The sequence below is a fragment of the Panthera leo genome, chromosome B3 (assembly GCF_018350215.1).
Source record: "Panthera leo isolate Ple1 chromosome B3, P.leo_Ple1_pat1.1, whole genome shotgun sequence".
NCBI classification, from domain to species: domain Eukaryota; kingdom Metazoa; phylum Chordata; class Mammalia; order Carnivora; family Felidae; genus Panthera; species Panthera leo.
In genome coordinates, this window is record NC_056684.1 from 4,336,099 (window position 1) to 4,354,208 (window position 18,110).

General features: G+C 42.3%; 1 protein-coding gene across 4 annotated transcripts in view; it reads right to left on the reverse strand.

Moving 5' to 3' along the window:
* Positions 1–636: 636 nt before the first annotated feature.
* PDE8A (phosphodiesterase 8A) overlaps positions 637–18,110 on the reverse strand; it is a 156,316-nt gene continuing 138,842 nt past the window's right edge. For all 4 annotated transcript variants that reach the window (XM_042940910.1, XM_042940907.1, XM_042940906.1 and 1 more), the window contains 2 exons: positions 2,608–2,737; positions 637–1,962 (listed from right to left, as the gene is read on the reverse strand). In XM_042940910.1, coding sequence (XP_042796844.1) covers positions 1,856–1,962; positions 2,608–2,737 — 237 coding nt within the window. In that variant the 3' untranslated portion in view covers positions 637–1,855. The remainder of the gene's footprint in view (positions 1,963–2,607; positions 2,738–18,110) is intronic.

Here is an 18,110-nt window from a genome sequence, read left to right on the forward strand (position 1 = left end):
AAATATTACATGCTCTGCTCTCTACCTCATGATGGTTGAGTTGCTCACCTGGGTAACTTCCTTTTCTTCCCTGGCACCTGGAGGAGAGGAGAGGGCTGTCTTCCACCTTGGTCCACGGTTGCCAACTTAGGTCAAACGTCTTCAAACGGGAAAACGGGCTTTTGTTCCCTTAGAAAAAGGGACTTTTTTAAAAAACATTTTTGATGTTTTAACTTGAAATGTACTTACTTTTGAGAGAGGAGCACAAGGATGCATTGAGTAGGGGAGGGGCAGAGAGCGAGAGACAGAGGGAGACAGAGAACCCCAAGCAGGTTCCCTGCTGTCAGCACAGAGCCTGACGAGGGGCCAGAGTCACCAACTGTGAAATTGTGACCCGAGCTGAAATCAAGAGTCAGACACTCTACGGACTGAGCCACCCAGGCGCCCTGAAAAAGGGCCTTCCGAGGGGCCAGCCCTCCCAGCTGTGAATGGGTATCAGTGGTGAGAAGTTTTCAACGTATCATCTGTTCTTCTGTGACCCTGAAAAACTTAACTATTAATCTTCTCTGGAATATAAAGGTATCTTATTTATTTAGAGGGAGAAGAAATGAAATCGTGTTAAATATCCTAAAACTCCAAAGAAAAGGTGACACATGATTTCTTAAAAACAAATAGTTTAATTTCATTTTTATCTGGGAAAAAAATACAACTTTAAAATGAGGTGACAAGCACTCTGACATCATGTGTCATCATGTGTCATTTTTCACGGTACTACACTTACTCAAGACGGAAGATACAGAACCTTTATAAATTTCTGGAATCGAAGATTCCCACCTCAGATGAAAACAGACTAGTTATAAAATGTCATTTCACTAAATATTCCATTTTTGTTCTCGCATAGGGAATATCTTGTAGAAACACTATAAAATAAGGCAGACTTTTGGGAATTCAATAAGATTTTAGGAAAAAAGTGTTAGGTCTTAATTTCGTGTACTTTGGGGAGTACCAAGCTCATCAGATGGCTAGAGCAGTTTCAGAACTCTGGTTTCTATACAGGAGTCTCTCTCCTCTCATGCTCTAGACTCAGACCCCCCCCTCCCCCCCCGAAAGACAGCTTTTCTCAATTAGCTTCAATCAGAAACGAGTTTAACATACACAAGTATTTCTGTAGTGCAGTAAAAATGTGTCATTTTATATTCTTAATTTGCATTATGAAAATAAGTCTGTACACCCAAGTAATACATATTTAATGAATATGAATCATGTAATTTTGGTCATGGCATTTAAAGTTGGCTTTGGCTTTGAAGTATTTTAAAATTCATAGAAAATATTGAACTTCTAATAAAATAAATAAAACTTTTAATTGATATTAATCAACTTCAAAATTTCTTTAAGAATCAACTTCAAAATTTCTTTGTATTTTTCATTTGCTACTCAGTTTCAAAAGAGAAGTCACTTTCAGTAGTGTTCCAAAGTGAGTGATTGCACCTTCTATGATGTGAAAAAAGTTGCTAAAGCTCCGATTGCCGTTGGCTGTTCCTAAGTGCTGGACACGGTTGAGAGAAATTGTTTGCAACAAGGAATCCATCAATGTCGTCTGCAGGGTCACGCCAAGGTCGCTGTAAGGAAAGCCAGCGCCGACCCGTTCTCCTGTGACTTTCCGAAGAGGCCCCCCCGTCGCGGGCCGGGTATGGACACTTGGTGGCGATGGCGTCAGCCGGTGGCTACGGGAGGCCAGCGATGTCCCCACGCGTGTTCACAGGCTCTGCAGCCTTGGGCCCTGTTCGCCCTAATACTGAAAGGACCGGGGATCTGGGTGCGTGCGGGAACCCCCGGCGCGCGGAGGGACGGAGCTTCGAACCGGCGGCGGGCCGCGCTATTCAGGGGGCGGCCGGAGGCTCCGCAGCTGCATCTCGTCCAGTCCTTTCCAGTATTTGAAGTTGTTGTCAAGATGCTGCATTAGCTCAGGCAGGTCGACAAAGGCTGGGGAGAAAGACAGGGATGTGACCCCCTCCCCGCCCCTGGTGACAAACGCGGGCTGAGCGGGGCGCATTTAGAGGGACAGGTGACAGCAGGTGTTTGCAAGCCCCCGGACAAGCGGCTGGAGGGGCTGCGGGTTCCCGAGGCCAAGTCCCTATTCAATGCCCAGCGGCCCCTCCGAGACCACACGGGGACCGCCAGCTCTGGGAGGTGACGCAGGAGGGAGCGGATGTGCTAATGAGCATAAGGAGCACTGAAAGGGGGGGGATAGGAAGACAGCGAGTCCCCACCTGTGGCCGTGACCAGGACTGGCTCTTCTGTCTCCCCCCAGCCTCCGGCTCCGCTTCACTTAACCATCCCCTCCCGCCTGTCCCACCCCCCTGTGGGCCGGTGGGGAACAATCGGCCGGAGAGGGCGAAGCTGCGGAGTCCGCCCACCAGACACCCGCACCCCTGTGGGAGGGGCGGTTAACCAGCGGGGCGCAGAGGGCGCCCCGGCCTCAGGGGCCCTTGGTGAGGCCTCATTTCTTCTCGTCGGTCCTCCTCGAAAGTCTAAGCCCGCAAACATGCTCTAGAACCAGATGCACTGCTACTCAACATCCGGCTCCCCATGTCGTTACTGGGGGAAATGCGCTGTAAGAGGTCTTACCGTCCCAGGCATCAAACATGTCCGTGATGAAGTAGTCAATGAAAGAGATCTGGGATTTGGGGATGCTGCAGGTGTTTCTGTCAAAAACCGGCATCACCACGGGCAAGTCCTGCTGCTTCTCCTCATCCGTCTGTAAAGCAGAAAATGCCCCAATTTTGACGCTCTGCTGTGTGGGTCCACTTCGGAGCAGCCCTGCGGGGGGCGTCTCCAGGCAGCCCCCTGGAGCTCGCTGGGAGCGGCAGCCAGAACCCGGCCCGGCCACAGATAACAGGTGTCCCCAGAGCAAGGTGGCTCTGTGCCAGGAGGGCCCCAGGACCCCTTCCCAGCCCTCATTTCCAACACCTGGAGCCTCTTGCTGGAGCTCCTGTCAGATCCCCACGTGGACACACAGCAGCCGTCCTCCCACACCAGGCCTGCAATGGTGAGAAAGAAATCACCCCCCATCACAAAGAAGGGGCTGGTGGCTGCTTCTCACCTCAGGCCAATCATTTTATTTGAAAAGGTTATGAACACCCTTGAGATCCTCGAGGTTAAAAAAAACAAGAAAAACCCTCTGGGATGAACAGTTTTTATGTACATCCTGGGGAAAAAGGCAAGTTTATCTTGAAAGATACAAGGAAGCTTTTTTTTTTTTTAGTCTCTTTTTTGCCGAAGAGTCCTGGAGGAGGGTGAGGGGATGTGTACAGTGAGGCAGGGGGGCTTCCTGGAGCCCAGTGGGGACTCAAAGGGTCGTAGGTCACTGCTGGAGCCAGTTAAGGGCAGACAGCCGCGTGAGGGGCAGGAGGACTGGAGGGGACCCCCAGCAGGTCAGTGACGTGGGGACAGGCTTGGTGGGGAGCTCAGAATGAAATGTGCAGGGCCGGGTGGCAGGGGGCGGTGGCTGAAGGAGCTGCGGCCCGGACACCCCGGGAGGGGTGGAGCCACCCCTCGGTCTTGCACAGGCTCCGCCTAACCCCACTCTATTCGGGAGGAAACTGCAGTTGAATGGCTTTAAATGTTCCAAGCCCTCATCCTCCCCACCCCCCCCCCCCCCGCCCAGCCCCCATGGAAGCATCAACCATCATCACACTGGCTAAAATAACCTAACAGGAACTCTGGAAACCAGTCAAAGGTCTACAGCAACCAAGTGAAAGCCCAGTCAAGAAAAGCCACATTCAAAATGGTAGCAAATGCCATGGTGTTTTTACTCACCCTTGCCCCACCCTGTCCCCTGCCCAGTTCCCAGCTGCTCCCCTTAAACTGGAGGGAGTAGAGCTGATCCTGTTTGCATGATTGTAACCTACCCGGCAGCTGCCCAAAGGACCAGCCTCTGTTTCACCTAACTCAGCTCTCGTGCTAAAGCAATGGCCAGTGGGGGGGGGGGGGGGGGGGGGGTTGGCGGAGGGGGAAACTGCAGGGGGTGACAGACACACATGCCTGGGGCAAGAGATCATGGGCGGAGACCTTCGGGATACCACGTGAGGCACCAAGGAGAAGCTGGGAGAAGATTCTGGGCAACTGCGACGTTCCAAAGCAGCTGCATATACTGTGGAAGGGAGAGGGCCCCACACAGGCCCAGACAAGACCCGGTCAGAAACGACCTGAGGGGAACTTGAGCCCGCAGGTGGGGCTGATCCCAGGGCCGGGAGAGTGGCCGGCTAATCAGTAAAGGACTTTCCCGGCAGGAAGCAAACCGCCAAGACTTGGAGAGGTGCCCCGGCCGCCAACAAATGCCCAATTTTCAACACAAGGCCAAAGAAAAGGGAGAAAATCAGCCTATTCAAAAGAAGAAAAGAAGCTAGCAGAAGCTATCCCTGAAGGCACTGAACTTACTGAACCAAGATTTTGAAACTCCCATCTTAAATATGCACGAAGAGCAACAGGAAAACATGGTCAAAGGGCTGCAGGAAATGAGGAAAATGATATAGGAACAAAATAAGAATATCCACAAAGAGACAGAGATTACAAAAAATACCCAAACAGAAATTCTGGAACTGGAAAAAAAAAAGTTTAAAAAACTCATTAGAGAGATTCAACAGCAGATGTGAGCCAGCAGAAGAAACAAACCTGAAGACGGGACATATGAAATTATTGAGACTGAGGAGGAGAAAGAAAAAAGATGTGAAGAAAAGTGACAAGAGCCTAAGGGACTTATGGGATGATATTAAATGGACGAATAATATACATTATCAGAGTCCAGGAGAGCAAGAAAGGAGCAGACATTATTGGAAAAACAACAACAGCCATAAACTGCTATCACTTGAAAACATACATCTCCCAAATCGAGAAACTTAACTCCAAATAGGATAAATCCCAAAGGAACCATATTGTGACACATTATAACCCAACTGTCAAAAGCCAAAACTGAAGAATTTTAAAAGCAGGAAGAGAAAAGTGACTCATTGTAGGAAATTCTCTGTAAGATGATGAGCTGATTTCTCAGGAGCAACACTGGAGGCTGGAGGCGGTGGAATGTTCACATAACGAGCTCAAAGAACCTGTCAACGGGGAATTCTGTAACTAGCAAAACAAAACTGCTCTTCAAAAGTGAGGGAGAGCCGCACACACCCCCAGGTACCCAAGGTGCCAGTGCTCAGGAGCACTGATGTGGCTTATGGGAAATGCTACAGGGAGCCTGTCAGGTTGATGGGAAAAGAAGCCAGAGGGTAACCCCAAGTCCTATGAAGATGTAAAAATATCTCCAGTAAAGGTAAACACATGTATCTCTTTTTGCGAAGCGTCTGTTAAAATATTTGGCCGTTTTAAATTAGGCGGCTGGTCTTTTTATTACGGAGCTATAGTTTCTGAATATAGTCGTTTGTCAGATAGGATTTGTGGGTATTTTCTTCCAGCAAGGCGTGCCTATTTATTTTCATAGCTGTGTTTAGATGAGCAGAATTCCTGAATTTTGATTCTCATTTCTCAACTTTTCTTTCTGTGGTGGTGGTTTTCTATACGTAATAAATTTCTGTGCAATTCTAAACAACCAAGACTGTTCTCTTATGTTTTTCTTTAAAAGCTTTATGGTTTAAGGTTTTGTATTTAGGTCTGTGATCCACTGTGAAACGGTATTTCTCTGGTATGAGGTAGAAGTTGTGGTTCATTTTTGTTGGAAGAGATATCTAAGTATTCCAACACCACCTGCTGAAAAAATTTTTCCTCTCCCCACTGTTTATATAGATGTGGTCTATTTCTGGGACCTCTATTCTGTTCCATCATGTATCTGGTATCTTTATGCCAGTGCCACACTGGCTTACTTTAAGCTCTAAAGCCAAACGGTGTTAATTTTCCAATGTTTTCAAGTTTGCTTTGCTTATTCAAGGTCCTTCACGTTTCCATATAAATTTTAGAATCCGTTTGTCAGTTTCTGCAAACAACAAAACTTTCCCCAAACAACAAAACAACCCTGCTGGCATTTTTATTGGAATTGTATTGATGTATACACATCAATTTGGAGGAAACTGTACCTTAACCACACTGAGCCTTCCAATCTGTAGACTTAGTATATCTCTACATTTTCGCAGGTGTTCTTCTTAAATTCTCAGTGATATTTTGTGGTTTTCAGTGTAAAGGACTGGAGTTCTTTTGTTAAATTTATTCCGAGATTTTTTTATTACCATGTAAATGGGGTTTGGTATTTAGTTTCATTGTCCCAGTGTTCTGGACTACTCTATAAAATACAACTATATATGGGGCGCCTGGGTGGCTCGGTCGGTTAAGCGTCCGACTTCGGCTCAGGTCATGATCTCACGGCCCGTGGGTTCGAGCCCCGCGTCGGGCTCTGTGCTGACAGCTCAGAGCCTGGAGCCTGTTTCGGATTCTGTGTCTCCCTCTCTCTCTGACCCTCCCCCGTTCATGCTCTGTCTCTGTCTCAAAAATAAATAAACATTTAAAAAAATAAAATAAAATACAACTATATAATGAGCTTGTCTTATGATGTTGCTAAATCAAATCCTTATTAATGGTATTGTTTTGTACACTCCTTAGAGCTCTCAATATAAAAAAAATCATGTCATTTCTGCAAATAGGAAAAAATTTCTTTCTATTCTTCGTACCTTTCTCCTCTTGCTTTACTGCACTGACTAGGGCAGCCGATACGGTGTTCAACAGAAGTGGTTCCCTTCCCTGGTTTCCAACCTTGAGAAGGTATTCAGTGTTTCACCTTAAGTATAATGTCAGCTGTTAAGTGTTTGTAGCTGCCCTTTTTAAGGTTAAGTTCCCTTCTATTCCTGGTTTGCTAAGTCTCTTTTTGATGAATCAATGTTGAATTTTGTCAAATGCTTCTTCTGCATCTATTAACATGTTTTTTTTCCCCTCCTTTAATTAGCATGTGATTATTGATTTTTCTGATACTAAGTCGACCTTGAATTCTTGGGGAAAAGCTCTAATTTATGATGAGATAGAATCCTTTTTATATATCGCTCAATTAAGTATCTCTGCATCTGCGTTCATGATATAGGATACAAGGGACTGTGGTTGTCTCCTGGTATTGTCCTTGTCAGGTTTAGGTAGCAGAATAATGGCTTCATCAAATGAGTTGCAAAGTATTCCCACATTCTCTATATTCTAATATAATTTGGTAAGACTGGCATTATTTCTTCCCTAAATGTTTGACACAATTCCTCAATGAGACCTTTTGTGCCTGGAATTTTCTTTGTGGGAAAATCTTTAATAGTAATTTTTTTTTAAATTTTTTAAGGTTTATTCATTTTTCAGAGACAGAGAGAGACAAAGTGTGAGTGGGGAAGGGGCAGAGAGAGAGGGAGACACAGAACCCAAAGCAGGCTCCAGGCTCCCAGCTATCAGCACACAGCCCAAGGCAGGGCTCGAACTCACAAACCGCAAGATCATGACCTGAGCTGAAGTTGGACACTTAACCGACTGAGCCACCCAGATGCCCTGTAAATTTTGATAAAGAATTTAACACAGGCCTTCTCAGGTTATTCCTCTATCTTGTCAGTTTGGGTAAACTATAGTTTAAAGGGAATTTTTCCATCTCATTTAAGTTGTCAAATTTGTTGGTATAAAGTTCCCAATTAAAAAAATTATCCTTTTAATATCTGTAAGATTTATTATGACAATACCTCTTTCATTCCTGATATTGGCAATCTGTGTGTTCTCTTTTTCTCCTTGATTATTCTAGCTAGGTAGTGGCAAATTGTGTTAATTTTCTCAAAGAATCAATTTTGGCTCTGTTAATTTTTTCTGTTTTCTCCATTTCCTCATTTTTTGCTCTTACATTTATAACTTTCTTTTTTGTCTTTTTTAGTTTTTTTTTAATGTTTTTATTTTTGAGAGAGAGAGTGCGTGAGAGCCGGGGAGGGGCAGATGGAGAGGAAACACAGAATCCAAAGCAGACTCCAGGCTCTGAGCTGTCAGCACAAAGCCCGACATGGGGCTCGAACTTACAAAATGTGAGATCATGACCTGAGCCAAAGTCAGATGCTTAACCAACTGAGCCACCCAGGTGCCCCAGTCTTTTTTAAGTGAAATCCAAGTCATTAACTTTAGGGCCTTTTCTTTTCATTTCATGTTTTTTCATCATATGTGTACTCTTTCATCCCCAGCCCCTCTTTCCCCTTCTCTGGTAGCCATCAGTTTGTTCTCTGTAGTTAAGAGTCTATTTCTTGGCCTTTTACCTTTGCTTGTTTTGTTCCTTAAAATCCACATATGAACGAGATCATAAGGTATCTTTCTCTGACTGATTTCACTTAGCATTATACCATCTAGCTCTACCCATGTTGTCACAAGTGGCAAGATTTCTTTTTTTTTTTCAACGTTTTTTTTTTTTTTTTATTTTTTTTATTTTTGGGACAGAGAGAGACAGAGCATGAACGGGGGAGGGGCAGAGAGAGAGGGAGACACAGAATCGGAAACAGGCTCCAGGCTCCGAGCCATCAGCCCAGAGCCTGACGCGGGGCTCGAACTCACGGACCGCGAGATCGTGACCTGGCTGAAGTCGGACGCTTAACCGACTGCGCCACCCAGGCGCCCCAGATTTCTTTTTTTATGTCTGAATAATATTGTGTGTGTGTGTGTCTGACCTCATCTTTATCCTCACCAATCAATGGGACATGGGGGCTGCTTCTGTAATTTGGCTATTGTAAATAATGCTGCAATACACATAGGGGTGCATATGTCCCTCTAAATGAGTATTTTTTGTATTTTGTGGGTAGTTTTTTAAGGAAACTTTATTCTGTTTTCCACAGTGGCCACACCAGTTTGCATTCCTACCAACAGTGCAAGAGAATCCTTTTTTTTTCCACATCCTCACCAAGACTTGTTGGTTCTTGTGTTTTTGATTCCAGCTGTTCTGACAGGTGTGAGGTGGTATCTCATTGTAGTTGTGATTTGCATTTCCCTGATGATGAGTGACGTTGAGCCTCTTCTTATGGGTCAGCTGGCCGTCTGTATGTCTTGGGAGAAATGCCTGTTCATGTCTTCTGCCCTTTTTTAATTGCATTATTCGATTTTTTGGTTATTGAGTTGTATCAGTTCTCTATATATTTTGGATACTAACCTTTCATTGGATATATCATTTGCAGATATCTCCTCCCACTCAGTAGGGTGCCTTTCAGTTTTGTTGTTTCCTTTGCTGTACAGAAACTTTTAATGTTGCTACAGTCACAATAGTTTATTTTTACTTTTATTTCCCTTGCCTTATGAGGCATCTTTAGAAAAATGTGGCTATGATCAATGTCAGAGATTACTGCCTGTGCTCTCTTCAAGGATTTTTAGGATTTCAGGTCTCACATTTAAGTCTTTAATCCACTTTGAGTTTTTTTTGTGTGTGTATAGTGAAAGAAAGTGGTCCAGTTTCATTCTTTTACATGGGCTGTCCAGTTTTTCCAACACCATTTGTTGAACATTTTTTTTCCCATTGGATATTCTTTTCTGCTTTGGAGATTAATAGACCACATAATTGTGGGTTTATTTCTGGGTTTTCTGTTTTGTTCCATTGATCTACGTGTCTATTTTTATGCCAGTGCCATACTGTTTTGATTACTACAGACTTGTAATATAACTTGAAGTCCAAAATTGTGATGCCTCCAGCTTCGCTCTTCTTGTTCAAGGTTTCTTTGGCTACTAGGAGAGTTTTGTGGCTCCATACAAATTTTAGGACTGTGTTCTAGTTCTGTGAAAAATGCTGTTGATATTTTGATAGGGATTGCACTAAATCTGTAGATTGCTTTGGGTAGTATCGGCATGTAACAAATATTTGTCCTTCCAACCCATAAGCATGGAGTGTCTTTCCATTTCTTTGTGTTGTCTTCAATATGTTCCACAAGTGTTTTATTGTTTTTGGAGTACAGGTCTTTTGCCTCTTTGGTTAAGTTTATTCCTAGATATTTTATTGTTTTTGGTGCAGCTGTAAATGGGATTTTCTTAGGGCCTTTTCTATAATAATAAATTAAGATTGTAACCATCCCTTTAATCATTGTTTTAGTTGCATCCCACAATTTTGATCGATTTTCATTATCATTTCTTTTTAATGTTTGAGAGAGAGAGAGAGAGAGAGAGAATGAATGTGAGCGGGGGGAGAGGCAGAGAGAGAAAGAGGGAGACACATTATCCGAAGCAGGCTCCAGGATCTGAGCTGTCAGCACAGACCCCGACGTGGGGCTCAAACCCACGAACCTCGAGATCATGACCTGAGCCGAAGTCGGACGCTTAACCAACTGAGCCACCAAGGCACCCCAATTATCATTTAATTGTAAATATTTTCAAATTTCCCTTGTTATCTGATGCACGGACTATTCAGAAGTGTGTTGTACAATTTCCAAATATTTGGCATCTACCTAGATATGTTACTGATTTCTGATTTAATTCCTATGTGGCCAGGGGATATATTCTGTATGATTTCAATTCTTTTAAATGTACTGAATTATTTCTGTGGCCCCAACGTATGATGTATGCCGGTGAACATATCGTGCATACTTAATGCATATTCTGCCCACTTAGGGTGTAGGGTTTTATGAATATTTAACTAAGGTAAGGTGATTGATAGTGTGTGGATTATCTGTTTTTACTGGTGTTTTAATCTGGATGTGCTATCAATTGCTGAAAGAGGGTGTTCAAATCTCCAACTATGATTATAGAGTTGTCTGCTTCTCTGTCAGTTCTGCTTCATTTATTTGAAGTTCTGTTATTATGCACACTTAACGATTATCATGCTTTCCTATAGAGCTGACCCTTTAATCGATATGAAGTGTCCAGTTTATCTCTGGTAATATTTTCATCCTGATGTCTATTTTGTCTGAGATTAACACAGCCATTCCAGTCTTTTTATATTGAAAATTTGCATGATATATCTTTTTCCATTCATTTCTGTCTTTGCATGTATCCTTTATATTTTAAGTGTGTCTTTGGTAGAGTACATGTACTCAGTTGGCTTTAAAAAAAAACCCATTTTTGGGGCGCCTGGGTGGCTCAGTTGGTTAAGTGGCTGACTTCGGCCCAGGTCACGATCTCGCGGTCCGTGAGTTCGAGCCCTGCATCGGGCTCTGTGCTGACAGCTCAGAGCCTGGAGCCTGTTTCACATTCTGTGTCTCCCTCTCTCTGACCCTCCCCCGTTCATGCTCTGTCTCTCTCTGCCTCAAAAATAAATAAACGTTAAAAAAAAAAAAAAAAAAAAAAAAACCAACCCATTTTGATGAACTCTCTGTGTTTAGTCTACTAACTTTTGATATAAGTACTGATGTGATTAGCATTAGGGCTACCATTTTACCCCCTCCCCCCCCATTCCTGTTTCTCTTTTCCTGCCACTTTTGTATGTTTTAATACATTTTAGAGTTCCATTATATCTACTAACTACTAAGCAACACAGATTGCCCTACAGATTACCATATATATCCTTCAGTTTTTAGTCTACTCGGCTAATAGATATTTTTAAGTTTTTTCGAGAAAGAGGGTATGCGAATGGGGGAAGGGGGCAGAGAGAGAGAGAGAATATCTTAAGCAGACTCCACGTTTAGTGCAGAGCCCAACACAGGGCTCGATCCCACGACTCTGGGATCATGCCCTGAGCCGAAATCAAGAGTCAGATGTTCAACCGACTGAGCCCCCCAGGCGGCCCCGAACTATCCTTGTAACTAGCAGTCGTGTAGGATTTAGAAACCTTGCATCCGTGCACTTTTACTTTTCCCATCCTTTATGTTACAGCTGTCACACGTACTCTACAATGCAATGTTTTCACTTTTGCTGGAAATAGTCCTGTGTATTTAGAGACATTAAGAGAAGAAAAAAAAAACTTCTATATTTGCCATCTTAAAAAGTGTTTCTTTTTTTTAATTGAAGTATAATTGACATATAACATGATTCCAAGCTGGTATATACTACAAAATGCTCACCACAATAAGTCAACATCCTCCACCACACATAGTTACAGAATTTCTTTTTCTTGTGACGAGAACTTTTAGGAGCTACTCTCTTCTACACAATACAGTATTAACTACAGATGCCATACTGTACATTGAATCCCCATGACTTATTTTGTAACTGGAAGTTTGTACATTTTGACTCCTTTCATCCATTTCTAGTTTAGGCATCTAGGCATCCATTACTAGTTGCCCCATAACTAGTTGCCTACCCTGGCAACTAGTAATCTGTTGTCTGTATCTATGAGCTCTTTGTCTTTTTTTTTTAAAAAAGATTCTAATAAGTGAGATCATACAATACTTGTCTTTCTGTCTGATTGATTTTCACTCAGCATAATGCCTTTAGGGTCTGTCCATGTTGTTGCAAATGGCAAGATTTTATTCTTTTTTAAGGCTGAATAATATTCCAGTGTGTGTGTGTGTGTGTGTGTGTGTACACACACACCACTTCTTCTTTAGCCATTCATCTATCAATGGACACTTGGGTTGCTTCCGTATTTTAGCTATTGTAAATAATGGTGCAGTGAGCACGGGGTGCATATATCTTTACAAGTTAGTATTTTCCTGTTCTTTGGGTAAATACCAAGTAGTGCAATTCCTGGATCATAGGGTAATTCTATTTATATAATTTTTTAAGCAAATTTTTTAATTTTTTTAACGTTTATTTATTTTTGAGACAGAGAGAGACAGAGCATGAACGGGGGAGGGTGAGAAAGAGGGAGACACAGAATCTGAAACAGGCTCCAGGCTCTGAGCTGTCAGCACACAGCCCGACATGGGACTCGAACTCACGGACTGCGAGATCATGACCTGAGCCGAAGTCAGCCACTCAACCAACTGAGCCACCCAGGCAACCCTATTTATATAATTTTTTGAAGAATATCCATACTGTTTTCCACAGTAGCTGCCCTAGTTTGCATTCCCACCCACAGTGCAAGATGGTTCTTCTTTCTCCACATCCTTGTCAACACTGCTTGTGTTCTTGATTTTAGCCATTCTGACAGGTGTGAAGTGATATCTCATTGTAGTTGTGATTTGCATTTCCCTGATGATGATGATGATGATTGTTGAGCCTCTTTTCATGTGTCTCTTGGCCATCTGGATGTCGTCTTTGTGGAGAAATGTCTGTTCATGTCATCTTCTCATTTTTAAATTGCATTATTTGATTTTTGGGTATTGAGTTGTATCAGTTCTTTATATATTTTAGTTACTAACCCTTTATCAGATGTCATTTGCAAATATCTCCTCCCATTTAGTAGGCTGCCTTTTAGTTTTGTTGATTGTTTTCTTTGCTCTGTGAAGAAATTTTGATGTAGTCCCAATAGTTTATTTTTGCTTTTGTTTCATAGGAGACATAACACGAAAAATGTAATGGCTGATATCAGACTACTGGCTGTGCTCTCTTCTATGATTTCTATGGTTTCAAGTCTCACAAGTCTCTGTGTATAGTGAAAGAAAGTGGTCCAGTTTCATTCTTTTGCCTCCTTTGTCATAGATTAACTGATCATGTAATCGTGGGTTTATTTCTGGGTTCTCTATTGTGTTCTATTGATCTATATGTCTACTTTCATCCTAGTACCCTACCGTTTTAATTATCACAGCTTTGTAGTATATCTTGATATCTGGGACTGTGATACCTCCAGTTTTGTTCTTTTTCAAGATTGCTTTGGCTATCCAGGGTCTTTTGTAGTTCCATACACATTTCAGGCTTATTTGTTCTTGTTATGTGATGATGCAATCCTTAGCAAAATACCAACAGCATTTAAGTCTGTAGATTGTTTTGGGTGGTGTGGACAGTTTAACAATATTTTTCCAATCCATGAGCATGGAGTATCTTTCTGTTTTTGTCATCTTCAACTTCTTTTATCAGTGTTCTACACTTTCCAGAATACAGGTTTGTCACTTCCCTGGTTTATTCCTAGGGATTTAATTCTTTTAGATGCAATTACGAATGGGATTGTTTTCTTCATTTCTCTTTCTGCCACCTCATTTAGTGTATAGAACTGCAATGGCTTTCTGTATACTCATTTTGTATCCTGTAACCTTACTGAATTCATTTACCAGTTCTAGTAGTTTTTTTGGTGGTCTTAAGGGTTTTCTATAAAAAGTATCATGTCATCTGCAAACAGTGAAAGTTTTACTTCTCTCTTACCAATTTGGATGCATTTTATTTCTTTTTGTTGTCTGACTGCTGCAGCTAGGACTTCCAGTACTGTATTGAATAAAAGTGGTGCAAGGGGACATCCTTGTCTTGGTTCCTGATCGTAGGGGAAAGTTCTGTTTTTTGTCATGGAGTATGAAGTTAGCTGGGGTTTTTTAATATACGGCCTTTATTATGTTGAGGTATGTTCCCTCTAGATATACTCTGTTGAGGGTTTTTTATCATGAATGGATACTGTAGTCTGTCAAATGCTTTTTCTGCCATCTATTGAAATGAACATGATTTTTCTTTCCTTTGTTGATAATGATGTATCGCATTGATTGATTTGCGAATGTTGAACCACCCTCGCAACCCAGGAATAAATCCCACCTGACTGTGGTAAATAATTTTTTTAATGTATTGTTGGATTTGGTGTGCTAATATTTTGTTGAGGGTTTTTACACCTACTGGCCTGTAGTTCTTTTTGGAGTTTTGTATCTTTTTGTATCTTTATCTAGTTTTGGTATCAGGGTAATTAATGCTGGCCTCATAGAATCAATCTGGAAGCTTTCTTTCCTCTTCTGTTTTTGGAATAGTATGAAAAGAACAGGTATTCACCGTTCTTGAAATATTTGGTAGAATTCACCTGTGAAGCTCTCTGGTCCTGGACTTTTGTTGGTTTGGAATTTTTTGATTACTGATTCAATTTTAATGCTGGTAATCACTGTTCAAATTTTCTATTTCTTCTGGTTCAGTTTTGGTAGGTGATGTTTCTAGGAATTTATCCACTTCTTCTAAGTTGTCCAATTTTTTGGCATATAATTTTCCATAATATTCTCTTATAATGCTTTGTATTTCTATGTTGTTGGTTATCTCCTCTTTCATTAAAAATAATTTTTTTAATGTTTATTTTTGAGAGAGACAGAGCGCAAGGTGGGGGGCAGAGAGAGGGAGACACACAGAATCTGAAGGAGGCTCCAGGTTCTGAGCTGTTAGCACAGGGCCCAACATGGGGCTCAAACCCACAAACTGTGAGACCACAGGTGAGCTGAAGTTGGATACCTAACCGACTGACCCACCAGCCCCCCCCCCCCGCCCCGCCCCATCTCCTCTTTCATTTCTGATTTTATTTGAAAAAAAACATTTTTTCTTTTTGAGGCATTTGGCTAAAGGTATATCAATTTTGTTGATCTTATCAAATCAGTAACTCCTGGTTTCATTGATCAGTTCTATTGCTTTTTAGTTTCTATTTCATTTATTTCTGCTCCAATCTATTATTTCCTTCCTTCTACTGTCTTGGGGCTTTGTTTGCTGTTCCTTCTCTAGCTCCTTTATGTGTAAGGTTAGGTTGTTTGAAATTTTTGTTTCTTGAGGTAGGCCTGTATTGCTATAAACTTCCCTCTTTGAACAGTTTTTGCTGCACCTTAAAGACTTTGAACCACTGTGTTTTTCATTTGTTTCCATGTGTGTTTTGATTTCCTCTTTCATTTTTTTGGTTGACCCATTCACTGTTTAGTAGTATATTTAACTGCCATGTATTTGTGCTCTTTCCAGATTTTCTCCTGTGGTTGATTTCTAGTGTCATAGCATTGTGGTCAGAATGGCTTTGATCTTTTTGAGTTTGTGGAGACTAGTTTTGTGGCCCAATATGTGATCTATTCTGGAGAATGTTGCATATGCACTTGAAAAGAATGTGTATTGTTTTAGGATGGAATGTTCTGAGTAAGTCTGTTAGGACCATCTGGTCAAATGTGTCAATCAGCCATGGTTTCCTTGTTGATGTCTGTCTACTGATGTAAGTTCCAGTTAAAGTCCCCTACTATTACGGTGTCACTGTTGATTTCTTCCTTTATGTTTGTTATCAGCTGCTTTATGTGCTCCCATGTTGGATGCATAAATATTTACAATTGTTTTATTTTCTTGTTGGATTGTTCCCCTTTGGACTATGTAGTGTCCTTCTTTGTTTCTTGTTATGATCTTTAATTTTTTTAATGTTTATTTTTGATAGGGAGGGGAAGAGAGAGAGGGAGACAGAGGATCCGAAGTGGGCTCTGTGTTATCAGTGCAGTGTCTGATGTGGGGCTTGAACCCACAAACTTTAAGATCATGATCTGAGCCCAAGTTGGTTGCTTAACTGACTGAGCCCTCCGGGCACGCGTACAATCTTTATTTTAAAGCCTATTTTGTCTAAGTATTGCTACCCTGGTTTTCTTTTCACTTCCATTTGCATGATATGTGAGTCTCTTGTAGACAGCATATAGATGGGCCTTGACTTTTCATCCCATGTCTTTTGATTGGAACATTTAGTCCATTTACATTCAAAGTAATTATTGGTAGGTGTGTACTTATTGCCATTTTGTTACTTATTTTATGGTTGTTATTGTGGTTTTCTCTGTTTCTTTCTTCGCTTGCTCACTTATGGTTTGCTGGCTTTCTTTACTGATATACTTGGATGCCTTTCTCTTTATTTTTTTGCATATCTATTACCAGTTTTTGATTTGTGGTTACCATGAGGTTACATATAATACCTTATGCGTACAGCCGTCTATATTAAGTTGATGGTTGCTTCACTTTGAACCCATTCAAAAAGCACTAAATTTTTATTCCTCTCCCCCCCACATCTTAGGTATATGGTGTCATACCTCACACCCTTTTATTTTGTGAATCCATCGACCAATCTTTATAGATATACTTAACATACTGCTTTTGTGCTTCCTACAGAGCTTACTCTTGCTTTATGGTCCTTCCTTTCCACTCAGAGTCCCCTTTAACATTCCTTGTAAGGCTGCTTTAGTGGTGATGAATTCCTTTGTGTGTCTAAGTCCTTATCTCTCCTATTCTGAATGATTGATTTGCTGGATAGCGTATTCTAGGGTGCAGGGTTTTTTTTTTTTCCCTTTCACTACTGTGAATATATCATGCCACCCTCTTCTGGTTTGCAACGTTTCTGCTGAAAAATCAGCTGGTAGCCTTCAGGGGTTTTTCCCCTGTATGTAACTGTTTCCTTGTGCTGCTTTAAAAATGGTCTTATCACTACTTTTTGACATTTTAATTACTACGTGTCTTGGTTGTGGGCCTCCTTGGGTTGATTCTGCTGCAGGCTTTCTGAGCCTCGTGGATTTGGGTTTTTGTTTCCTTCGCCAGATTTGAGAAGTCTCCGGCTATTTCTTCAGATAAATTTTCTGCCCCCCTTTCTCTCTCTCTCCTCCTCCTGGGGTCCCTATAATGCAAATGTTACTACGTTTGCTGGTGTTGCTGAGTTCCCTTAATCTATTCTCATTTTTATGAGTCTTTTTTTTTTTTCTTTCTCTTGTTTGGCTTGATTGCTTTCCATTCCTCTGTCCTCCAAGGTGGCTGATCTGTTCTTCTGCTTCCTCTGTTTACTCCATCTAGTGTATTTTTAATTTTGGTGATTGAGTTACCTCCGATTGGTTGTTTTCTGTTTCTTTGTTGAGGGTCTCCCCGAGGTCCTCCACTCTTCAGTCCAGTGAGCGTCTCTCTTACCGCTACTTTGAATTCTCTATCAGGCAGAGTATGTGCGTGACATCTCTTGCTGCGATTTTGTCCTGTTCTTTCATTTGGGACACGCTCCTGTCTTGTGTTGTCTAGCTCTCTGTGTTTGGAGATTCAGCTACGCCTCCTGCTCTCGAAAGGAGTGGCCTCATGAAGACGAGGTCCTGTGGTGCCGTGTCCCCTGTTCCCCGGGACCTGGCGCCGGAGGGTGTCTCCTGTGTGTGTGGCTATGCCGCATTTGCCACCAGTCCAGTCATCTGCAATGGCTCTCTGCCTGTTGTGGGCAGGGTCCGGTCCCCGTGTTGTTGGTGGGCCTGTCTGGAGTTGCCTCGGACTCGAGTTGGGTCAGACCACTGCTGGGGCCACGGTTGAACAGGCATGTGTGGTTTTCTTCTCCTCCCCCTGGGGCAGGAGTCCCTTTGAGGGAGTCACTTGGAGGCGGTGCTGCCCCCCGTCCAGGCTGCTTGCACACTGCCACGTTCACGGTGCCGCTC